The following is a 27,126-nucleotide window of genomic DNA, read 5'->3' on the forward strand; positions in this document are numbered from 1 at the left end:
AAAAAAAGAAGAAAGATAGAAAAAGACAAAGAGAAAGAAATAATTATGGACAGAAAAAAAGAAAGAGGGAATATGATTGGGATTACAGTAATAGGGTCAGATTGAGAGAAATAGGGTCAGATTGAGAGGATAGGGTCAGATTGAGAGGAATAGGGGCAGATTGAGAGGAATAGGGGGCAGATAGAGAGCAATAGGGGCAGATTGAGAGCAATGGGGCAGATGAAAACTACTTTAATGAGAGAGAAAGTTAGAGACAGCTGTTGGCCACTGTTTCTATAGACAGTGCAGAGAGTGTGCATTTGTGTGTGTGAGGAGACAGAGAGAGAGAGAGCGAGAGAGAGGAGCAATAGGAGGTGGGGAAGGTAGAGAGAGGAAAGGAAGAGAGGAGCAACAGTAGGTAAGGCAGAGAGAGATAAGCGAAGGTGGGGGTAGAGAAAGTATGGAGAAAGATGAGGGAAAGAGACTAAGGAGAGAGAGAAGGGAAAGAGGGAGAGTAGGGAGAGAGTTAATGCATATAGATAGAGAAAAGTGGAAGAGAGTAGGGAAATTGAGAGAGAGAGAGAGAGAGAGAGAGAGAGAGAGAGAGAGAGAGAGAGAGAGAGAGAGAGAGAGAGCGAGAGAGAGAGAGAGAGAGAGAAGGGACCAGTGAGAGATAGGTGCTACGGTGGGGATGGAGGTGGGAGGGGTAGTAGCGAGAGAGGCCAATGTGTCCATATTGACTGCAGTGCCATGTGACTGCTGTGATCATTAATGTATCCTGATGACCCACATCTCAGCACTTCACTCTCTCTGGCCGCCACCCAAACCAGACCTCTCTCTCTCTCCCATCCTCTCACGCACATTCTCTATCTCTCCACCCCTCTCTATACTTCTTTCTCCTCTCTATCGACCCCATCTGTCTCTCTCTCTCTCTCACTCTCTCTCTCTCTCTCTCTCTCTCTCTTCTCTCTCTCTCTCTCTCTCTCTCTCTCTCTCTCTTTCTCTCTATTCCACTTGCCCACACACATTCTCTTTTTTACCCTATACATCTCCCTCTCTTTATCGACCTGCACCCTCATGCATATTCCTTATCACTTCCTCTGTCTCTCTCTCTGTTTCTCCCAAAATGTTCCCCTACTTTCTATCGACTGTGCACACATCCCTCTCCACCATGCATATTCTCTCTCTCTCTCTCTCTGTTCCTCTACAACTAATCCTCTCATCTGTGTCTTATTGTCACTCATCTTCTCTCCAGAGCACTCCCCTCTCCCTCTCTCTCTCTTCCTCTCTCATTTTCTCCACACCCTTTCATTCTCCTACTGTACTCATCCATGCTCAGAGTATGGAAATGTGTTCCCTCTCTCTCTATATACTCTCTTTCTCAACATCTCTCTCTTTTCTCAACCTCTCAACCTCCCTCTCCCACTTTCAGCCTTTGTCTAACTTTCAACCTCTCTCTCTCTCGACTCTCTCTCACTCTCTCTCTCTCTCTCTCTCTCTCTTCTCTCTCTCTCTCTCTCTCTCTCCTTCTCTTTCTCACCTCTCTTTTTTCTCTCAGACATGAACAACTAGTATGTACTAGTAGTATAATAACTTGTGCTCTTCCTCCATCATGTCCCATCGTTAGGTTCTTACCTTATTTCTCCCGTCATTTATTTTTGGCAGAGAAAAGATGGTTCACACTTAAAAATATATCGATTTTCCAAATTAGTATTATTTATTAGGGTGTAACGTACGCGAATACGTACTGTACCGCCTCAATGTGGTCCTCCGGTACAGTACGCGCTGTGCACCGAACGATTGCAACGGTACAGAACCTTCTTTTGCGGAACTTAAATCCCCCCGTCCCAAATATAACGTGCACAACTAACCGGATGTTGTTTGTTCATCCCACGCAGCACGCAGCTACACTGAACGATAGCTGTAATTCAGCATAGCATATTAGCCTTAGTATGGCGGGTGCATTACTAAGTGACCAGCCAGAGCTAGAAGATGCTCCCACAACATTCAAGTCTCCCGTTTGCGATAATTTCGGATTCCCAGTTAACGACAGTAATGGACAAAGACGGGTGGATCGCACTAAAGCTACGTGCCGGCTAGCCCCTTTCGTGACTGATGCAAGCCTTGCATCACAGTCACGAAAGGGGCTATGTCACCCAAATGTGAATATCACTGGTACAAGGAAGAAACAGACCCTAGTGCACACCCAGCTCCCCGTGGCATTCAAGCAGCATCTCGCTATTAATTCAGACCGGGCCAAAGCAATAACAAACGCCATAGGTGTTTTTATAGCAGCAGATCTGCGACCATACTCCGTTGTCGAGAACACAGGGTTTAAGCACATGTTAAAAGTAATAGAGCCCCGCTACCTAGTTCTCTCTCATCCGTATTTCAGCCAGCAAGTCATACCAGCTCTGTATAAACAAGCACACGCTACAGTTGTCCACGACTTATCCAAGGCATCTGCTATATAATAATCTTCAGATTTACTTTAAGTGTTATTAGTGGGTTACAGCAGTAAGCCTTAGTTTGCTCAGTAAATTATGGCCAATTCGTTTTATATTGTTTAATACAGTTAAATAAATAAATAGATAAATGAAAAGCAATTTTTTGTTTTGCATCCCCCCCCCCCCCCCTCCTGTACCAAAAATCATACCGAACCGTGACTTCAAAACCGAGGTACGTACCGAACCGTGGATTTTGTGTACCGTTACACCCCTATTATTTATTCATACATCCATTCATTCTTTCATTCATTCAGTGAGTTGTCAAACATCAAACAAGGCCAGGGTGAGTGTTAAACACCAAACAAGGCCAGGGTGAGTTTTGTTAAACATCAAACTAGTCCAGGGTGAGTGTTGTTAAACATCAAACTAGTCCAGGGTGAGTGTTGTTAAACACCAAACTAGGCCAGGGTGAGTGTTGTTAACAATGCTTGTTCGGTGCAGTGATCCCTATTTATTTTCAGAAACACCTCCACTTGGTTTGATGATGTGCCGCTTTCATCCATCTACCGTTTTTTGGAGTCTTTCACTGACCCAATAGAGACGCTTTGAAATTCTAGATCCCCCCCATCTCATTTGCTGCAGCAGACCCCCCCCCCCCCATATCGTGTTCTCCCACTCTCTGCCTAATCTAACGCTCATTTAGATTCTGGCTGCTTCTCCTCTGGCTGCCAAGTACTCTACTCGCATGTACACTCCACCTATTACCTTCAGAGTCTGTCTTGTTATGGAAATGTTATCTATGTCTATACATCTGTGTTAAAATACATACAGGTGCAGCTCAATAAATTAGAATATCGTGGAAGTTGTTTTATTTCAGTAATTCAATTCAAAAAGCGAAACTCTCATAGATTATAGATTCATTACACACAAAGTGAAATATTTAAGCCTTTATTTGTTTTGATTTGGATGATTATGGCTTACAGCGCATGAAAGCCCAAAATTCTGTATCTCAGTTTTGAATAAGACCAATAAAAAAAATTAAATATAGAAATGTCGGCCTTCTGAAAAGTATGTTCATGTTCATGCAGTATGTACTTGGTTGGGGCTCCTTTTGCACAAATGACTGCATCAATACAGCAAAATATATGGACTTTTCCACGATATTCTAATTTATTGAGCTGCACCTGTATTCTATGTCTTACAGCTTGACTAGTTTAATATAACCAACTAAGTGAACTAGCCTGACTACAGCAGACACTACTGTCCCTTTAAGAACTCCAAGGTGTGGGAGCTGTAGAGCCGAGCCAAGGCTATTTCTCTCCCCAGTTAACCCATTCTCCGCCATTGACGGATTAAGACGTCATTCCTCGCCATGCTTAATCTGCCAATGACGGATTACGCCGTCATCGAGATCAATATTTCAAATTTTCGTCAAGGTATTCACATTTCACCCACGGAGTCATGACTGGTGCTGTAGATCTCCACTCAACTCTCCAGCGCTTCAATACCGCCACCTGGTGGCCGATCGGCGAGTTGCCAAACCGGAAGTGGGCCGGAAGTGCTTGGTGTCACCCCTATTCTGTCCGCCACTCGCTATCGCTCGCGGGACTCCATCTGGACACACTGGATAATCGATCCGTTGCCATAACTCGATAAACAACATTATTTGGACGTATATAGTATTATACAACCTGGAAATGGAGAGCATAGATCAACATCCCATAATAGCGATCTTTTTGCTCCAGTATCATCCACCATCGCTAGGAGGAAGCTGCGGTGAGTTTCAGCGTTTTTTGATTATTATTATCCATACAAACTGCTATGATCAATATATCACCCATACTACATGATTCATTTAACGTCGGTCATTGCATTATAAACACCCCCCCCCCCCCCCCCTCCGGTCAACCGCGCATGATGAGTCATAACGTCTGGGACCTTGTACAGTTGACATTTTTAATCTGGCATCAATCGGTATCAAATTGCATTTGATGATGTAATATATGCATTTATGGCTATAACTCATGTTCTATGAAATACTGCAGAAAACGATAAAAACATATTTATACTCTGGACGGTATTTTTGTATGAATGTGTGAATGAAAAAGTAAAACTTTCCTACATCCTGAACGATAGCTAATCGATGTTGAATGGGCAATAGTAATGTCAATTTAGCAATACAATTTAAAAAGTTATAGCCCTGAAAAGTAGGTGAACATCTCCATAGACAAATAGAGCTGGCAGAGGATGGTATAAGAAGGGTACAATGCCTGGCGAAGAATGGGTTAAGACATAACAAAGGCTATTGAGCCAGTCTTGTTATTTATTCCATAACTGGGGCACATTTTGTTTTCCTTTCTGTCATATCTGGATGTATAGTGTTACGTAATTTCAATTGTGTATTAATGTACGTTCTGACCAGAGCTCTTTGTCACTTTCTGGTCAGACGCTTGTGTGTAAACATGTGTGTTTTTCTATAAACTGATCACTTTCACTGTGGCCACAGATGAATAAATATGTTATTTTTTTAATAACTCGACTCAGAATGATTTCACATCGGCTCATCTTTTGTTCTTAGTAATTTCCACGACAGTCTGCTGCCTTCTCATACAAAATGCATGGACATATGTGAAGTAAGTAGTCCGTTAAGCACGATACTAAGCAGGCCTCCACCAACACACACAAAGAGAGAGACACACACTCACTCACTCACAAATGCACACACACACACACACACACGCGTGCGCGTACACGCGCGCACACACACACTGTATGAAACTGCTTGTCATAGGATGTTATGTAAGGTCAACCTATGCGGCTACAAAAGAGTTAATTACGCTGTGCATTCAATAAATCATTAGCCCATTGTCGTGTGTGTGTGTGTGCACGTTTTTGCACGCGCATAACCGTGAACACCAAACTTCCCCAGTAAGCATTTTCTTTCCCCGAGAATGGCAGATTAAGGGGATTGACTATATAATGGATTAACCTCTGGAGTGTGTGCGCGTGTGCGTGTGTGTGTGTGTGTGTTGTGCAGGATCAGGAGGCCTATGTATGAATTGATTAGCCTAAGAAGCTCCTCTCCTTCCTCTCTCTAATGACCACATCAGCACTTTTTTCTAGCGCAGGGAGGATAAATGTAGAAGTGTCTGTCAAGGAAATGGGACACCACACCGCCCCTTTAAGAAAGGTTGGCTGTCACTCAGGCGTCACTCCTGGGAGCACCCCCCCATGGACTGACTGGGGAGACCCTGCTGTGTCAGGGTGTGAGTGTAGATACATGTGTGTGTTTGTGTGTGTGTGTGTGTGTGTGTGTGTAGTGGTGTGCGGGGGTGAGGGACCGTGTGCTTACGTGTGCAGCATAGATCTGTCAGCGGGAGCGGAGCTTTAGACTGCAGCCTCCTTGGTCGAGACCAACGCTGCTGCAGTCATTACCCTATGTAGCCTTTATCTCAGCGTTTGGTGTTGTTTATGGAATTAATATATAATGCAGTCTGCAAAATTATTAAAGGAAAGGGAGGGAGAGAGAAAGAAGGAAAAGAAAAATGGCCAATTAACCAGTTGGGGACTACTTTACACCCACTCGTTCTGTGTCCATACCCCTATGCAACTCCTGTGGGGGCCCATACAGACTGCCACACACATGCTCACTCACATACACACATATTACACACAGACACACACATACACACATATACATACACATACACACACAGCCACACGTACACACAAAACGGGAGTCATGTGGCAGCAGTAAGCCTCGCTAAATAGAGACCTGATGTTTGACACAGAGTAACACACTCTCTGACAGTAGGGTACCGTCACACTGCTCACAGGCTTACCTTCACACACACACACACACACACACACACACACACACACACACACACACACACACACACACACACACACACACACACACACGCATGCACGCACACACACACACACACACACACACACACACACACACACACACACACACACAGTCACACACACAGTCACCCCCAAACCTGCACACACACACACGTCACACACACACAGTCACCCCCCCCCCCCACCGGCACACAAATCCGCGTGCACCCACACACACACACGCACGCACGCGCGCGCACACACACACACACACACACACACACACACACACACACACACACACACACACACACACACACACACACACACACACACATACACACACACACACACACACACACATACACACACACACACACACACACACAATGACAGCTATTCTGGAGAGATAAAACAATGTTTAGACACCAGCAATGGTGTGTGCAGTACAGTATGTCAGCAGTATGAATAGAAATAAATATGGACATCAGGACATCCGAGAGAGAGAGAGAGAGAGAGAGAGAGAGAGAGAGAGAGAGAGAGAGAGAGAGAGAGAGAGAGGAGAGAGCTGTGTGAGATTTATATATAAGACTTACAAATAGAAAAAGACAGAGGAAGTGCAGAGGAAAATAGAGTGTGAGTGTGAGCTGAACTCAAAAGACTCAGAATCTCATCCATAGGCGGCTGTAGCTGCTGTACTGTATGTCTCACCCTTTTCAAGGCCTCGGTTGACAGAAACACCTAGGGTTGGTTGACAAAGCAAATGTGCGCACTGCTGCATGGTGGAAATGGAAACCCTTGACAAGACATGTCACCAAAACGGAAAGATGTTCACTGACAAAGTCTTTCACCTTGTAGAAGGAACCTTGCTCCTGACATTGTTATTGTAGCTGTGTTGTTATTTTTATTCGAATTAGTGTATATACTTGACCACATATTGCACAGTTGTACAGCCCTGGCCTATTTTTATTTTTACTTTATAATTATACTATTCACACCTCATCCTCCTCGATCTGACAGCGGCGTTTGACACTGTGGACCACACCATCCTCCTGGAGCGCCTCCACAACACTGTTGGACTGTCGGACCATGCACTGCAGTGGTTCCAGTCCTACCTCTTAGGCAGGACTGAATATGTCTCACTGGAAGGACACAAGTCCAGGCTGCTCGATGTCACCTGTGGTGTTCCGCAGAGGTCGGTTCTTGGTCCCATCCTATTCATCACCTACATGCTCCCCCTCGGTTGTGTCATCGGCAGACATGGAATGTCCTTCCACTGTTATGCCGATGACACACAACTCTACATAAAAACTGCCCCAAACCCCTCTGCAGCTCTGTCATGCCTCACCACCTGTCTTGAGGAGTTAAGGCATGGATGAACAGCAACTTCCTCCAACTAAACAGCAAAAAAACCGAGGCACTTCTCATTGGCACCCCTCACCAGGTTGAGGTTCAGTCTTCATCCATATCCCATCTCACCTTTGACGGCCAGGTCATCCCCCTCTCCCCCTCAGTCACAAATCTGGGGATTCGATTTGACCCCCATCTGACCTTCAACTAGGGCTGTCTTAAATACTTCGAAGCTTCGTTGGATGGGCATGGGATTCGAATATGAAAATAAAATTCGATTATAAAAAAAGAATTATAATAAAAAAAATACGATTTTTAAAAAGTTTTGTGCAAAATCAACTCTGCCTCTCTTTGTTAACTACAACAAGCAATGCTGTTTGTTATTTAAGATGAGGTCGGACTCGGCACTGACAGATTTGTGTTCATTGTACAATTTTAAAAGTTATAGCCCTGCAAAGAAGGTAAACATCTCCATAGACTTAGACTGGTGGCAGTGATCAAACATTGATGGATATAAGCGTGGCAGTTAATGTGTTAATGTCGCACCGAAATGACCAAATCAAATTCATTGTATGTGAAAGCTACTTGGCAATAAATACCTTTCTGATTTGGATTCTGATTTTGATACTGATTCTGTTTCTGACATAAACCAAGGGATGGAAAATCCCCAAGGCCTAGCTGAGTTGCGTTGTGGTGAGTTTGGCACAGTGGCTTCCCACCTTATCGAAAATTCCCCTAAAACATTATATTTAAATTTGCTTCTGGGTGTGGTAGAATATAACGCATCATGTCTCCAGAAACCTCAACATTTGCTGTTTCATTCTGTATATGGCATGTTACTGTACAATTATGCATCAGGATTTTAGGGCTGAAAAGTAAGCAGAAAAGATCTCTTGTGTGCGCCCCATAGCTTGAGAATCACTGGTTTACTGGTTCACTTTATATTTACATTCTCCTGTAAATATACATGCAGGGGGTAGGGGGGGTTGTTAGGATAAGATAAGGGCCCCACATTTGATACTGAACCATAAGGCTGCCTATGGTCCCATCCCATCCATTACCACTCCAGTTCCAGTCCCCCTCCTACCTGCTTGCTGTACTTGTTCCCGGTTTGGCAGCCGTACTCTGAGCACTGGTCAGATCCCAGGGACATGGCGTCTGCGTTTCCACTGCCTCCGCTACTGCTGCTGCTGGAGCCTGCGCTCCCCACACATCCCCCGCTGCCCACAAAGGTGTTGGATGGGGGCAGCTCCTGGACAGCCTGATGCTTCTTGCCCTCTGCCGGGGGAGAGTGGGGCTGGAGGTGGACCGCCGGGAGAGGCGAGCTCGACTTGTAATGCCTGGCCAGATCTGGGCTCGACTGGTGCCGCATGCCGCCACCGGTCATTCGTGGGCTGGCCGGGTCGCCATCCATGGCACAGTAGCGGGCCGCCAGACGCTCACTGGCACTGCTCACGTCTTCCTCGTCCTCATCGTTGGCATGGCAACGTAACCCGTTCACCGTGACAATACCGCTGTAGAGTGACCTGTCCGACTTGGCTCCGCCCGTGGTCACGCTGCCTCCGCTCCCGCTGCGCTTGTCCCTGCGGGGCTTCCGGCCTCTATCTGAGCCCCCGCGGCCGGCCTGTGGCTGAGCCCCCTGGGGACTGAAGAAGTCTTCCTCTGGCTCCTTCTTACCGGCCTCGTAGCCGTTCTTGCCCTGGGCGCCACACTGGCGCGCCGTGACCACCAGGAGAATGACCAGGATGACGGCCGCGGCTCCCGCTAGCACCCCGATGGCCACGCTGAGGCGCTGCTTCCCCAAGGCTCGCTCGCTGTCCGGGTCACCGGCGATGTCCAGGGAGAGAGGGGCCATCAGGCTACGAGCCACCTGAAGGGGAGAGAGAGAATAGAAGGAAGGGGGGAAATGTATAGAGGAACAGAGGAGAGGATGGGTGAGAGAAAGAAACTACGACAAGAGCTGAAGAATAGACATAAGAAGCATGGGTCACAGAAGTGCATCAACAATTATATTTTATAATCCTATTTTCTTTTGAATATATTTGACTTTTAGTGGAGGTAACACTGCTGAGATACACACCCTGACACTCTTATGTAAATGCTATTGCTTCTCCTTGCAAGATTTTTAATCTTGCCTTTAACGCTCTACATTCTCACCTCATCTATTTCCTGACTGGTAAATCAATATTTAAATATTTGGAGAGGGAGGAAACAATTAGTGGTAGAGGAAATGCCAAAGGACATACAGTACTGTATGAAGTGAATTAAGATTAAAGAAAGATGAAACTTTAAATGAGGTAGGTCAGAGACAGTTAAATAACGGAAAGAGGGAGAGAGAGAGATAGAGAGGGAGAGAAAGAGAGAAGTAGAGAGAGGGAGAGAAAGAGGGAGATAGAGAGAGGGAGAACCAGTAAATAAATGTACAAATAAACAAAGGAAAGAAGGAGAGCAAGATAGAGAGGGAGAGAGAGGAAGAGAGAGATAGAGATAGAGGGGTAGATATATAAAGAGAGTGAAAGAGGGAGAGATAAAGAGAGAGAGGGAGAGAGAACCAGTAAATAAATGTATGAAATGTAATATATAAAATAAAAACAGCTACTGTCTCATCAGTGAAAATTATCTCCTTTGTAAATTATATTAACATAGGAATGGATTTGCTGAAGTATTTACAATCACCACTGGGCATTGCACTAAGCAGGCTGGTATAGGGATGGTATAAAACTAAAAGACGTGGACATGTTCCAAAAATATTTATTATTTCCTTTTTTTCCTTTTCCCTACTTTATTTTTCTCATATGGGATTTCAGATTGTTGCTCTGAGAGGTACTATGATGTGAATCTCAATACTAGATTGCTGCTCTGAGAGGTAATATGGGGTGAATCTCAATACTAGATTGCTGCACTGAGAGGTAATATGGGGTGAATCTCAATACTAGATTGCTGCACTGAGAGGTAATATGGGGTGAATCTCAATACTGGATTGCTGCTCTGAGAGGTAATATGGGGTGAATCTCAATACTAGATTGCTGCTCTGAGAGGTAATATGGGGTGAATCTCAATACTAGATTGCTGCTCTGAGAGGTACTATGGGGTGAATCCCAATACTAGATTGCTGCTCTGAGAGGTACTATGGGGTGGATCTCAATACTAGATTGCTGCTCTGAGAGGTACTATGGGGTGAATCTCAATACTAGATTGCTGCTCTGAGAGGTACTATGGGGTGAATCTCAATACAAATTCAGAACCTTGTATGTTGGGGTGGAAGTAGACAAAGTATCCTCACATATGAAAGGGGTCATAATACACACAAACATTCAAAACACACATGCACATGCATGCGCACATACGTCACTAAGCTAGCACTGCCCCATTAAAAGATCATTATAAGAAAGTGGGTTATGTTGGAACACAAACAGAGCCATTACAGGTTAGGGAGTCCTGCTCAGCAAGAGACAATGGAGAGCCCTGCTGGTAATATGGAATAGGGTCATGCATCAGTATATAGCTAATCAATACATGGCAGCTATGTTAGGAGGGCCATTATGTGCACACATTCACACACGCTCACATACGTGCACACAAAGACACACGCACATGCAAATATACACACGCATATAAGCTCTATAATGAGAGACAAGGGTATTACAACGCAAACTGTGTCTCCTGTCTATCAGTGACACAGCTCATTCTGCAGGGCTGACACCTTGAGCCCTGAAGACACTGTCATGCCTGGGATTTTGACTCATACAATCCTCTGCTGTGTTATGAATGATAGTTAAGGCTGGAGGGGGGGGGGCAGAGAGAGAGAGTTGGGGGGAAGGAGCAATCACATCATATCCACTATGGTTTTCCATAATAACTAATTACTGTCTACACTGTAAAAAAAGAAGACTGTAAAAAAAACTGTAAATGTCTGGCAGCAACGGTTGCCAAATACTTACTGTCAAATTACAGTAAAATCAAATACATTTAATGATTACAACCTTTATTTAATGGTTAATATTTTGATAAAAAGGTAAATTACTGTATTTTTATCGCATTTACATTAAAGTAGAAAAACAAAAGTAATCTGTAAAATAATAGTGAATTTCCCGAGATCTTTAAAAAATTAAAATGTACAGTGTACGCTGTTGGCAATGTTGTGGAGTGTCACTCGTGCAACTGTGGTGTGCCACCTCGCTTATTACATTATCTGAGGCTGATTAGGCTTCACTCATATATATATGTTATATCCCATTGTTTCATCACAATCTATCTGTGGGTTCAGTTTCATTGTTTTAGCAAAGCTTTTCTCTCTTCTATTGGTTCCATTCCATTATCCTCCCTCCACTACGTAGGGGCCCTCTCAGCCAGGCGTCGCTCTTCCATGCCCCATTGTTCTGTTCTAGCCTGCAGTATTCCGTCCTATTCTCATTCTGCCCGGCGTCTCTCTCTCTCTCTAGTTTAGCGCATCCCTGCGCTATATGTTTGTGTGCGTGTGAGAGAGAAGAAAGAGTAAGCTATGTGTATGTAAGAGAGCGCATCGGGCAAGCGTGCGTGCGTGTGTGTTAAAACAGGATAGCGCAGCAGCAACCTCTACCACTCCGTTCCAGTGCATCTCTGTCGCATCCACAAGTCCCAGTGGATTCTTCCCCTCTGCTGCAGCCTGAAGGAGCTTTGTTCCGGCTGGGCTTAACATACCAGCATCTATCTGCTCCACTCTCCAAGGATTCTGTTATCTGCATGTCACTGCAGATGCCGATGCTATGAGTGAGACAAGTTGTTTTCCCCTGGTCACACTATTGACCCGAGCAGGCTGGTTCTTAGAGTTGCAGCTTATGCGTTTAAAGCGTGACTTGGGTGACAAAGGCTAAGGTTTATTTCGATTTTTTTTTGCATTATAATTACTATTGATTATAATAATTGATTGATTGATTATTATTGATGATCTTCCACCCTACATCACTTCATTGCTGAACTCTGGACCCTATCATACTGACTCTGGTCCCCAGAGTTTGCACTGAATTAGGAAGATCTCATTTGAGCTTCTGTGCCCCCGACACATGGAATGTTTTGCAAAGCACCTTAAAACACAATACCTTAATATCCATTGGTCAGCTTAAATCTATAATGGCCAACTATTCATCTCAGTCTGTAACTGTTTTGATTGATTTGATTGAGACTTTTCTGTTTTTATATTGTTTTTGTATTATGGTATTGTTCCTCTCGACGTCATTGTAAATGAGAGCCTGCTCTCAATGATCTTTCGAGATTAAATACAAATGAATGAATGAATGAATGAATGAATGAATGAATGAATGAATTAATGAATGATTGAATTATAGTTACACGATTAGTCACTTATGCCACCAACTGTTATGGAGAAGTACATTTGACAAAATAACCAGGTTTAACTAAATACATCACTAAAAATACATCAATAAAAGGGACTAGTCAGACAAATACCAACTAATTGAAGTGCAGTACTATGTTACTTTTACTTTTGGTCTACCGAGCCCATTATGGCTCTGAGCTTAAATAATTAAATAACTAAACTTCTTGCCCAAACTCCTCAGCGTCACATACTAGCTAATTAGCAAACACGTGGTTTGCCTCGAATGCGTTTGGAAAGGAAACACTGGAGCGATTTTCTGCCTGGTGCTGCAGCAGCAGCAGCCGTTTTCCTTCCCTAATTACACCTGGCATCCATCCACCACTCCTGACTTCATTATGAGATGGAGGTATTCTCCCTTCAATGACTTCTACTCAATTACTCCTCCAAGTTCCTTCCCACAATCAAAATAAACCACCCATGCTGTAATCTGAAGGAGTTTCTTTACAGGCTTGGACACATTACACCCTATTGTTCGATTCAATGGGCCCAGTCGTTTAGATACGGTGTTAGTGAATTCCACCCAGCGAGTCCATTGTTCCGTTGCTCACCAGATGTTCCGTTCTAATCTCAACACACACACACACTTGATTGATCAATTTGCACCTTTCAATTCCCTCTGATGTTGTCGATTCATACGGTGGGCTGTACGCAACAAAAGAGATTCATCCACTAATAGTTGTGGATTTTGTTGATTAATTGATTAGCAGATTTGTAAAAAGAGAAATAAAATAATCAACTCACTAATATTGGTAAACTAAGACCAAACCAATAAATGGACTAAAGACGAGACTACAGTGTTATACTTCCTCTCTACACGTCGACATTCTACTGTCACTGAGCTGCCACCACCCAAAGAATGAATGAATGAATGAATGAATGAATGAATGAATGAATGAATGAATAAATGAATAAATGAATGAATGACTTTTATTTATATAGTACCCTTCACAGCACGAATGCACAGGGTGCTTTACACTACAGCTTAGTATATAAAAACAAAAACTAAAATCAGAAATAAATGACAACAACAACAGACAGCAATTAAAAAACAGTGAAACCAGATAAAAAGTAGAATAAAAGAATAAATCATCAGTAACAGTGAGGACAAGAAAGAGTGCCTATGTATGACCAAAGGCCTGTCTAAACAAATGTGTTTTTAGTTTAGACTCTCAAGAGTCTAAACTCTGATCCGCCTAAGATGATGACCCAGTGTCTGTAGCGACGACCATTAGGGAAGAGTCCGAATCTGAATCTGAATTCGGGAAAGCACATAATGAGATGGACACACATATATTATTATTATTCAGGGGGGGGATTTTGTTTTATGTTGTGAGCTCCATTAACACAGCATGCTTTGCCTCTGTGCACCATCTACCTGACTGCAGTGAAAACTATCTTTAGGACCTGTAAGACTGCCCTGTTTCTTTCGCTCTTTTCTCTAGGATCTCCACGAGAGCAAGGGCTCCCCTATATTTTCAAAAGCCTATAGAAAGTGTGTCTTAAATTGTCATCATGAGTTATGCATGTGACATTTATTATATTTATTGCGTGTGCGCTGGAGACCTATTTCCAGGGGTGTAAAAAGTACCCAGAAATGATACTTGGGTATCATCATCAAATGAAAGTATGGGTACCGTCTCAAAATCGTACTCAAGTAAAAGTCAGAGTATCTGGCTAAAAACACACTTGAGTAAAAGTAAAAAAAATTCTACTTTTAAATGTACCTAAGTACTAAAAAGTAAAAACTTTGTTTCTGACTGTCTATTCTTCTGATAGCAGGTGTTTAATCAAAGATCCCCACTTTCTTGTCTTGCACAAGGACCAATCAGCATGGGTATGGGCGGGTTCATTTTCCATTTTCTTTTCTCTAGGATCTCCACGAGAGCAAGGGCTCCCCTATATTTTCAAAAGCCTATAGAAAGTGTGTCTTGAATTGTCATCATGAGTTATGCATGTGACATTTATTATATTTATTGCGTGTGCGCTGGAGACCTATTTCCAGGGGTGTAAAAAGTACCCAGAAATGATACTTGGGTATCATCATCAAATAAAAGTATGGGTACCGTCTCAAAATCGTACTCAAGTAAAAGTCAGAGTATCTGGCTAAAAACACACTTGAGTAAAAGTAAAAAAAGTTTCTACTTTTAAATGTACCTACGTACTAAAAAGTAAAAACTTTGTTTCTGACTGTCTATTCTTCTGATAGCAGGTGTTTAATCAAAGATCCCCACTTTCTTGTCTTGCACAAGGACCAATCAGCATGGGTATGGGCGGGTTCATTTTCCATTGATGGGGATTTTAATGGCTGTTTTTAAATAAAGTGAGGCCGCAGGATTAATAACGTTAACATTTGTTCGGCCGGCCAGATAAACAAATATATGAATTAAAATTGTTGGACCTGCGAGATCTGTACTTTGTAGGTCTGCATTTTAAATGTAAGGAGTAAAAAGTGTGTTTTTTTCTCTGAAATGTAATTGAGTAAAAGTACAAGTATGATAATAACCTGATAATACTCGAATAAAGTACAAATCCCCCCAAAACAGTACATAAGTATTGTAACAAAGTACAATTACTCAAGTACTTTACACCCCTGCCTATTTCAGACCCAACCCGAGACACACAGTGCCTCTCATCTCTGTTTCTACACTAAGAGCAGCCTTTACTATAATTTATCTGTTCAAAAATCATGTCATGAGTTGTCATCGGTTGTCCTGGTATTACAAATGCAGTTACTGGTAAACAGAGATACTGAATAAAAACGAACAACGCAATGCATTTGTTTTCGACACACACCGTTCCAAATATTATTAATTATTATTATATATTATTGTAACTATTTCCACTACTCCAAATCAAGAAGAAAACAAAGAAAACAAATGATTATAAGTATGTTTTGAAGGTGGGCATGATCAGGCCAGTTTAACTATCAGACACGGAAAACTACGTGATTGGAACTGGGGCGGTATCCACTCGTCCTTGCTCATGTATGGGAAATAGCCCACACATTTCATATTTATCATTTTTTATTTTTTTTTAATCTTTTTCTCCCTCCTTTTTCCTCCGATTTTCTCCCATCCGTTAGTTAGTCGTTATGCCAATTCCCAATCCCCTTCCTGGTCGCGTGTACCTGTTCCGCAACAGTAAGTGACTTCCGGGGTAGGCCTGATTGGCCCCGACAGGCACGTGACGCGGCAAACTCAGGACGCGCAACGAGGCTGCTGAGAGCTGTCGCGCGGAAATAGGCTGTCTATTGCCATTCTCTAACACAAACTCTAACCTTAACCAGCTCCTTAACAGCGCCTAAACTTAACCGTTCTAACCTTAACCAACTCCGAAACAATGCCTAACCTTAACCTTAACCTTAACCATGCCTAACCTTAACCATAGAAAGAATATTGCCATTCTCTAAGACAAACTCTAACCTTAACCAGCTCCTTAACAGCGCCTAAACTTAACCGTTCTAACCTTAACCAACTCCGAAACAATGCCTAACCTTAACCTTAACCATGCCTAACCTTAACCGGCGAAAGAATACGTTAAAAAAAAAATCACGTTAAAAAAAAAAGATTTGATGGGATTCGAACTCACCAACAACGGACCGCAGGATCGCAGGACCGCTGCTCTGCCAGGTGAGCTATAGCACCGAATGAGAGTCATGGCGTATTTGGACGGTTACGTAATTCCGTAAGCTCTGCCGCTCGGCTCCGCGGAGCGTGCCGCGCGGCAGAGAAAGTTGCGCGTCACGTGCCTGTCGGGGCCAATCAGGCCTACCCCGGAAGTCACTTACTGTTGCGGAACAGTTACACGCTTCCTGGTCGCTGCGCACTTACTCCCCAGTCGGTCTGGGAGAGTGGAGGCTATCACATGCTTCCTCCGACACACGTCCAGCCAATCAACCGCTTCTTTTCACCTGGCAGCGCGGACTCTCACTGAGAGGGTGTAACGTGTGGAAGGATCACACTACCCCCCTTAGATCCTATCCGCGCTGAGCAGGCGCCCCGACCGAACTGTAGGAGTCGCTGTTTACAACGACCCGGACCCACCCCGCCAGCTTTCCCACCCTCTAATACAGCCAATTGTATTAGTGTGAACGGCCAGCCAAGCTGGTGACAACGCCCGAGCTGTGAGCTGGATTCGAACAGGCGAATCCAGCGTCTCCGGTGTTGGTGACGAACGCAATCTCCGCTACGCCACCTGACCGCTCGGTCATATTTATCATTCTTTATCATTCTTATGTATGAATAATTTGTTAGATGATATAATTTAGAAACATTTTGAACATGGGCCAATCTGAATTTGTAAACGAGACAAAATAAAAAAAGTTATAGTTTTCTTTAAAAAAAAAAAAAATGTGTTTAAGATTAGTTTCCGACAGACAAGTATCGCGCTTAAACTTTTTCTGCTCTATAAAGCTGATTTTGTTTTCAGAACATCACACAAATATTAGATTAGATTAAAGTTTATTGTCAGAGAACAACAAAATTGTATGGGTAGCCTATTAGTCTACAGGCTGCATAAAAATAACACACCTGGTTTAGCAGGGGATGGAAATTGGAGTGTGTGCAAAAGCTACACTCTTAACAAAAAGGGTGCTCTTCAGAGTTATTAGAACTTAGAAAAATAAGAATAAAGTGAAAGAGAGAGCACAAATACAGATGAGTACAGTATAAGGAGGTATATTCATAATTAATTATATGTCAATATTAAATCAATTTGATGCTTTTAACTTAAGGCACAACTATTGCATTGCCAATTAATATTAGGTTAGAAAATACATTTGCTGGATTTAATGTGACTTCCTTTAATCTAATGTTAATTTGTGAATTTGACAAATAAAACATAATAAATTAAATAAAATATTTCCAGTTTAAACCACGGCCATTTCCGAATCCGAATACAGATTGGTTGAACAGATACAGATACAGATAAGGACGTCTCTGCACATTTTGAGATACATGCAGGAGCTATGCATGGACAATGCTGTAACTGCTATGCCCTGTAGCCTGGACCTACATCACAATGTCTATCAGACCTAAAGTGAATGGAATGTGGCTTTAGAGGAATTAAACAGAAAGTCCCATCTCTCTCTCTGTCTCTCTCTCTCTCTCTCTCTCTCTCTCTTTCTCTCTCGCTCTGTCACCCATTCACATATACACACACACACACACACACACACACACACACACACACACACACACACACACACACACACACACACACCTAATGCAGTGTACCATAAAAAAATAAGCACAGTAATAAAGCATTTCCCCCCTACGACAGAATCATTATATGAAAGCAAGCTGGACAAAGAGTTCAATTCAAAGTACAAAGAACCTGGCAACACCAATAGCCTTCAAAGAAGAAATAGGCTTCTGGGATGAATATATCTGGGAATAATATATTAATGAAAATGGTGCTGTTATAGGCTATCTCAGTCTACTGAGAAAATAATCATTTTACAATGTCAGTTAAAACAGCTATAATCTGTAGTCATTACCTGTGTCCACTGTTGTAATGTGTCATCATTTTGGTCATTATTTAAATGAAACGAAGGACCATCATTATCTTATCTTGGTTTATCATTATTAAGTGTTGCAAAAATAGAGCCATGGCTGCACCAAAAAATAAGACAATGGGCAGACTTTAGATCTCTCTCTCTCTCTCTCTCTCTCTCTCTCTCTCTCTCTCTCTCTCTCTCTCTCTCTCTTCCTCTTTCTGAAGTTTGTCTATACACATTTAGATCTATCTTGCTTGCTGCTGACAATCTTCCTTCTGATCAGTGGTTACCTGTTAATCGTATAGTGTAGTGGTCATGTTTACCTGTGCATCGACCAGCGTTGCATTGGCAAGGCTCTCATTGATGAAGACATGAACCAGGGCAGTGGCACAGAGTGAAGGCATTCCGCTGTCATTCACCTGAATGACCAGGCGATGTAGCCCTCTGTGGCGCCTCTCCAGTGGCTCTGCCAGGGTGATCACCCCATTGGTGTGGCCAATCTCAAACAGCCTGAAGGGATTGCCCCCCACCAGGGCGTAGTTGAGGTCTGCATTGGGCCCTGTATCCAAGTCTGTGGCTGTGATGGTCCTGACGATGGTTCGGGCACTGCTCGCTGGCGGAAGGAGGGTGTAGGATTCATTGGTGGGAGAGGTGACAGATGGAGCATTGTCATTTTCATCTGTGACGAAGAGGGAGACGGTGGCAGTGGCAGTTCTGCGTGGCTCCCCACTATCCACGGCACGGACACGGAAAGTGTACGCGGAAAGCTTTTCACGATCAAAAGACGCAGAGGAGAAGATGGTGCCAGTGTTGTTTTCAATGGAAAACACCTCCTCTCGTTCTTTCTCTCCATCTTCTCCCTCATTTCTTTCCACTCCCCCATCTGTCTTCTCCTCATCTTCATCGACCTCAACAAACAGACTCAGTTCTGCATTTTCCCCTTCGTCTGCATCAGTTACGGTAACCATGCCAACAGGACTGTTGGCAAGGAGGTTTTCTTTGACATAGAAGGTGAAGATTTCCTGGACAAACTTTGGAGCATTGTCGTTGCGGTCCGTCACCTGGACAACGACAGTTGCCGAGCCCTGCAGAGAAGGCGCACCCTTGTCCTTGGCAATGACTCTGAATTCATACCTCTCCCGCTGCTCACGGTCAAGAATCCCAGTTGCACGGATATCCCCATTATCTGTGTCTATATAAAATGCCCCATTAACGGAGGGGTCCAGAGAATAGGCAATTTCTGCATTCTTACCACTATCTGCATCTGTGGCTACAACTGTGACAACCCTTTCACCGGGTGCATTATTCTCTGCGAAGTGGACCTCTACGACACTTTGGGCAAAGGTCGGAGCATGGTCATTGATGTCTACCACTCGCACCATCAGTGAGCTGTTGCTGGACAGGCTGGGGCTTCCAGAATCTACCGCCACAATGGTGACACTGTATTCCTTGGTGGCTTCATAGTCCAGCAGGGCTGATGTGTGCAAGAAGTATTTCTTCCGATTCCTGTGAAGTAATTTAAAACAAAACGTTGTGGGCATTGTCACCATTGCTTATGTTTGCTCCAGTGAAAGACTGTAGTTGTACATTCAAAACATTCTGAATGATCATTTGAGAGACAGATGAGCACATTTCATATTTATCTATCAAGAATATCCTATATATTGAAACCCTAGAGAGCACAGAGGTCCAGCCCCCCCCCCCCCCCCCCCCCCCCATGGTTCCAATAAGTGTTTTTCTTGTTCATTTTTAGTATTGCAATTTCAAAAAGACAGCTGCTGACATTAATCCATTTCAAAAGCTGTCAGTAGGCCAACAATGCCATTTAATTTTGTATTGTTGATGATGGGGGGGGGGGGGGGGGCTATTTAGCTTGCATTTCTAGACATTTGATGAATGTAAAATGGTCTATAACCCTGGCTAATACAACAGTTAAAAGTTGTATGACATACATGCTGATGGATGATTTTGTTGACCGCATTGATGTGTGAAACCATGTAAACCATTTTATGAAATCTCTATTAAAATAAATACAAATAAACACTTCCTAGTATGCAATACAGAAACAAGCATTTCAACAACAACTTGAAACTTGAAACCACAGTGGAGGTGGAACCTCTGTGCTCTGTTTGACCAGATCATTCTAGCAAGTCTGTAGACTATATCTTGTGAAGTCTTGAGAAGAAGAAATATCACTGTTGCTTTCAAATAGTTACATACTGTAAATGCAATACGTTTGATTAAATTAAATCTATATTTATATATAAACATTTATGTATTTTCTGATATAATTCATGACAGGTGTTGTGTAGTGCCTTTTGCTGAACGTGCCCTACCTGTCAAAGGCTTCGTCTGCAGGTAGGGGCGGGAGAGCCGTTTCTCCAGCAGGTTTCAACGTGAATGGGACGTCTCCCACCACAGTGCAGGTCACAGCTCCGTTCTCCCCCTGGTCCCGATCCGACACCTGCACCAGAGCCACCGGCGTGTCCACCAGAACGTTTTCCGGTACCAGGGCAGACCCGTCGCGAACCGGGATCCGTCCGATTTTTCGAATCTCCACGACAGGGACGTTATCGTTTTCATCTCGGACCGCCAAGACAACAGTGGTCCGGTCGGTGCGGGGCGGCTGACCTCGGTCCCTTGCTGTTACCGTGAACCTCAGCTGGGCTACTTCCTCCCTGTCAATTCTATGAAGGACACTCAGCCATCCCGATGCCTCATCAAGCCGGAGGAGACGCCTAACAGATTCTGTGGCTGCTCCGAAGACATACTCAACCTGCCCGTTGACACCTATGTCGCGGTCTGATGCTCTGACCTGAAGCACAGGTGTTCCCGGCGGAGCGTTTTCTGCCATTTCAGCTTCATACACGGCCCGCTCAAAGCGTGGACTGTTGTCGTTCACGTCTGTGATGGAGACACGGAGCAACGCTTGGGAGGATCGAGGCGGGTTCCCTCCATCTCGGACCCGCAGGACGAGTTCGTAGGAGTCCCGCTGCTCTCGGTCCAACGGACCCTTCACAATTAGCTGTGGCTGTTTCTCACCATCTGGTGTATCCGCGACTTGTAGCTCGAATACGCTACTCCTGGCTCCTCCTCCCCCATTGGTATCACCTGTTCTACTCCTTCGATCACCAACTCCAGCGTCCACTCTGCTCATGGCCCCGCCCCCTGTCGTACGTCGCGCCGAGGCAGATGCAGCTCCGCCATCTTGGATCAACTCATACCTGTCAATTCCATTCCGGCCAAAATCGCGGTCAGTTGCTGTGGGTAGCAGGTAGAGAGTCCCTATTGGCCTGTTCTCCTCAACTGAGAGCTGGAGCACTGGCGAGGGGAAGGAAGGTGTGTTGTCGTTGATGTCAGTTATGACCACACGTCCCTCGAATAGGTCCACCCAGCTCTGCAGCGGCCCAATGACTGACACCTCAAAGTCCAGGAAGCATTCATTTTCATCAAATATCATCTGACACTGAGGGAGCTTCTCCCGGTCGATTCGCCTTGCGCCTGTAGTCAGCTCTCCTGTCACATTGTCAATCTTGAAGTACTCCGAGCCACTCTCCAGGGCAAAGGTGACATCCCCAGTACCTGTGCCTGCTATAAGGCCCAGGTCGGAGGCCACGTTACCAATTTTGACATCCGGTGGGCCCTCCTCTGCCACCCGGTAACGGAGAGCTGAGTCGGCAACTGGTAGCTGAGTCAGCATCTGCAGCAATAAGACCACTAGGCTGAGAGTCTCCACCGTGGAGGAGTGCACTGCACCAAGCCTCCGCATGGCTCCGTCTTTCTCTCCTCTCTTTCTTTATTTCTATCCCTGTCTGTCTGTATTCGTTGTTATCCCTCCTCTCTTATGCTGTTTCTTCCCTCTATTAGTGTCCGTGCTTTCCTCAAGTCTCCTCTCTTTGTATGCCTCACAGCATGAGTGTTTTGTCTTCTCTCTCTCTCCCTCTGCAGTTTGTAATGCCTGAGGTCCGGGGAAAGCTTCAGAGCACTCTATGCATTGCTCACACTACAGTTCACTTCAGCAGTGGAGGGCAGGGCTGTGATCTTTTATTTCTCCCCACTCTCCTCAATTATGTTTTTTCCCCCCAACTTCTTTAATAGTTCCTCTGTCTTGCAGGACTGTTCACAGTACAAATATATATAAAAAATAAAAAAATGCCACCCTGCAGAGAAAGAAATAAAACAGATTAATCCACTTGACTCTTCTTCTCTCACGTAACGGATAGATATCCTGTTGTCTCTCGAGGACCCTTATTCGTTTGTAATGCCTTTGTCATTTCTTTTTTATTCCGGTTACAATTGGAGCACTGGGTTTTCTCGCGTTTTTACAGTTCGAAACTGCAATGCAGCACTATACACAAAGAAAAACTCTCCGGCTCTCCGGCGCAGGACGCCAAGGAAATTAACTTACATCCTCAAAGAGAGCATAAAAAACGGAGAAAAACCAAAGGCTTTGGAATGCTGTTACTCGCAGCTTGATTTCGTCTCTCAGTCTTACCTTCAGTCAGAGTCTGTTTTGCGTTTTGTGTTATTTCCCCGCAGTGGAGCAATAACGTGCCAAGCCGTTGGATTCCTTCACGTAAGTTTAAGACAAGAGTGCTTTTCAGAACGAGAGTTCTCCACAGCGCCCCTAAAACGGCAAAAAAAAGATTCCGACATCAACATCAGTAAGTGTAATTCCGTGAGCGCTCGTGGGGATGTTTCGGCAATGAACCGAGTGAAATGCGTCTTTTCCAGGAGTCCCGCATTCTCTCTCCTCACACCACGCGCCTCCTCCTCTTTCTTTTTTTCTCTCACCTGCACCACGTTCTACTGCACTGCTTGTGCGCGCGGGACTCCACTGCTGCTGCTGCTCTCAAATGATGCTGCAGTCTCTCTCTCTCTCTCTCTCTCTCTCTCTCTCTCTCTCTCTCTCTCTCTCTCTCTCTCTCTCTCTCTCTCTCTCCTCTCTCTCTCTCTCTGTCTCTCTCTCTCTGTCCTCTCTCTCTGTCTCTCTCTCTCTGTCTCTCTCTCTCTGTCTCTCTCTCTCTGTCTCTCTCTCTCGTCTCTCTCTCTCTCTCTCTCTCTCTCTCTCTCTCTCTCTCTCTCTCTCTCTCTCTCTCTCTCTCTCTCCCTCTCTCTCGTCCTCTCTCTCTCTTTCTCTCAGTGTGTTCACTGCAACATTTCCCTGGCCGCGTAACTTGATCGCTGAGCTGTAACGGGAGAGAGAGAGAAACAGTGTTGGGTCGCCGAGAGTGTGTGTGTCGGTTACGGGGGGGACAGACCTCTCCTCCCCTGTCATTGGGAGATTAAATGGCTTGGTGGTGTCCAGGCTATACTGACGGCTCGGCTCTTATGGAAAATGTCTTTATTCACATGCATGGGCTATAATACAAGAAAGACAAAAGAGGGGAAGAGAGACGTGCCTAATACTCATATTTCTGCTGTTTCAGCATTTTCACTATAGGCCGTGTGCATGGGAGATTTAATTAGTAATTTCTGAAGGAGATCGTCGCACAACCCACGCTACAATATAGGCCAATCTAGACATCTCTTGAGGATAATCGAATTTATTGATTCGGTTATAGGAAACATGATCACAACTAGACTGAAAATGGGGGACCCTGATGTAAACAAGACAAACGTCTTTCTCTGGTCTGCATCCCCCTTAACAATTGTGTGTATTGACTATTGAGCCGTACTGTATATTGCACCATTCTGCAATCTGTTAAATAACGTTTTCATTCATTCAGACAGCTATGGGTTTAATGTAAGGCCCAAAATAAATTGACATTATCAACTTCAGAGGCCAGAATGTTGGACCTATAAACACATTTACCATCCAATAGCATGAGGTCTGAACAACAGGACCCATTGACTATGTAAATGTGTTTACACCCACTACATTTCAAAGGAAATGTTGCACTTTTGGCTCCACTACATTTTTCTGAACGTATCCTTTACTAGTTACTCAAGGAAAATATTTTGTATAGAAAACAAGGTACAAATGTATGAAGATTATGTACTTTCAAATTTGAAGCCTGCAAACTTCAAGAGGACATAATCAGAGCAGAATAACTGGACCACATATATATAATCTTTAATCAGAGCAGCAGAACTGGACCACCACTTTAACATAACCTTTAGAGGTCAAAGGTTCAATGATTGAACATTCCCAATTAAGCACTGGAATATACACACACTACTTTTGATCATTAAGTACATTCAATATCAAATACTTCTCTACTTTTACTTAAGTATAATTTTGAATGGAGGACTTTTACTTTTGAGTACTGTTTTATCTGGGTATTTCTACTTTTACTGACGCACGCACGCACGCACGCACACACACACACACACACACACACACACACACACACACACACACACACACACACACACACACACACACACACACACACACACACACACACACACACACTTCTGACTGTACAGACTGAAAAGGTGACTGCGGCCGACCAGCGGAACGCGCGACTTGGTGCGCAATGCAGCATCCACCTGGCGCTCGTGATGAGCCACTTTTACCTCGCTATACTCGCTATGAAGGCAACACAGGGGAAAGCGAGCGGTGTCGCTCCCTCTTATTTGACCACAGCAACTACTTCATCACACCTCTGCATGTCTGTGTCATCATTCATGTCACAACAACACAGGCCAGGCCGATGGCTATACGGCCCAAACTACAGTACTGTGTGAACGGTCCAGAAAACGGTCGTAGACGGGAACTCTTAAAGTAATGCGCAGTGGAGCTCCCCCTCTCTCTCTCTGCTGCATCGGGGAAGAGGATGTGCGCTTAGCATTCTGGAGGCATCGGCACGCGCTCTCTCCCAGCGCACCCGCGCCCTCTGTTGTTCGATCCGCGTGCGCTTTGATTTCCCTCGAAATCAATCAGCGGAGCTCGTCGTGTGTACGAGTGTGTGCGTGTGTGTGTGCGTGCGTGCGTGTGTTTTCTCAAGAAAAGCAGGGTCTTCAATTTAAGAAGAAAAAAAACCTTTTTATAGATAGGGCCAATTGTCACTTTTTTTCTCACAGGTGTAGGCTATTTATCAGCGTTGTTTATGTTTTGAAATCAAATGTCTATATACTATAGTAATACATGGATTGAATCTACACATTTACACTATTACCATTTTCATAGATTATAGCAAACAAAATTATTATCAGTTTAATACACACTGATAAACATGTAACACTGTGCTACCTACAGGGTAATGCTATAAACTGCTGAAAACCAAACAATTGTGAACTACATAATTATGTTCATTTATTTGCACTTACCAAATTAGTAAAATAAACGTTTTGTAATATAATTTGGTGTAATGTTTTTAATACAATTACAAAGGATATATGGTGACATACATGGTAGCCTGGTAACTTTAAATACACACAAAAAAACATTGTCTTGTAATAATTTTCAACTGAAAACACTTTTGATATCATACACACAAAAAAGATCCATTCATACTATTTGATGTTCTATATGTGACAACCTGCCCCATTGTCAGTGTGACAACTTGCCCTGTGTGGACCCTGGGAAGATGTCCTGGCCATGGATGAGGTTAAGCTAGCCACACAATGATAGATAACCCCTGCCCTATGCCAACCAAAACTTTAAAGCAAAATTGGCAGGATTTAAACTGGGTACTTTTGGTTATTATAAACACAAACCATTTCTTAATCTAAGTGTGCCATAGCATAGACGACTGAAACTAACATGCATAATTTATTTTAGGGAAGGCACACATTGGACCTTTTAGGTTCTAAGTTACAACACAGCCACTTACGTGACACAGTAAATCTTGCAGTGTCAAATGTGAACAAATACACTCGGGAATAGTGTTAATTTAGCACTGCAATATTTACTGTGTAGAGAGGAAGACTGGTAGAGAGGAGAGGAGGTAGAGAGGAGAGGAGAGGAAAGTAGGTAGAGAGGAGAGGAGGTAGAGAGGAAAGTAGGTAAAGAGGAGAGGAGGTAGAGAGGAAAGTATAGGTAGAGGAGGTAGAGAGGAGATGAGGACAGAGAGGAAAGTAGGTAAAGAGGAGGTAGAGAGGATAAGAGGTAGAGAGGAAAGTAGGTAGAGAGGAGAGGAGGTAGAGAGGAGGACTGGTACACAGTAAATCTTGCAGTGTCAAATTAAAATATTCTCGAGTGTATTTGTTCCCATTTGACATTTACTGCCCCTGGCCCCCCTAACCAGATTAGGTAGTGTAGTTTAAACATGAGTCAGCAGTAGAGAGAAACAAGACACTTTTCGAACGCAAACGGATAGGCTACTTGGGCACTTCATATTGAGGGAAACAGCTGATTAATATTGTGAACTAATTTATTTTCTAGATATCCGTAAGACAGCCTGTGAGGGGAAATTAAAATTATCCTGTTAATGCATCTGTGATTAATGTATAGGCTACTGGAAAGAATAAGGGTTTAATAAAAAATTTGTTTTTTTATAAACAAGAACACGCACTCATGGACTGGGGATATTAACACATCCACCGCCATCCACACTTTAAAGCGCTATTGCCCGCCATGCTTTGACCGCCAGCTCTCGCTGTACAGCGTTATTGAGATCAATATTTCATTTTTTTGCCATGGCATTCATAATTCATATATACACCTCCGACGCTGCAGC

The 27,126-nt window shown here is 43.9% G+C and overlaps 1 protein-coding gene across 1 annotated transcript in view; it reads right to left on the bottom strand.

The window, feature by feature from the left end:
• Window positions 1–23,273, bottom strand: part of pcdh7a (protocadherin 7a) — a 99,362-nt gene extending 76,089 nt beyond the window's left edge. The window contains exons 1-4 of the mRNA XM_084319081.1: window positions 22,995–23,273; window positions 20,836–22,659; window positions 18,823–20,005; window positions 8,716–9,498 (exon numbers count right to left, since the gene is read on the bottom strand). Coding sequence (XP_084175207.1) covers window positions 8,716–9,498; window positions 18,823–20,005; window positions 20,836–22,268 — 3,399 coding nt within the window. The 5' untranslated portion in view covers window positions 22,269–22,659; window positions 22,995–23,273. The remainder of the gene's footprint in view (window positions 1–8,715; window positions 9,499–18,822; window positions 20,006–20,835; window positions 22,660–22,994) is intronic.
• Between the last annotated feature and the right edge of the window lie 3,853 nt (window positions 23,274–27,126).

Source organism: Notolepis coatsorum (assembly GCF_963971535.1).
Source record: "Notolepis coatsorum genome assembly, chromosome: 7".
Lineage (NCBI taxonomy): Eukaryota > Metazoa > Chordata > Actinopteri > Aulopiformes > Paralepididae > Notolepis > Notolepis coatsorum.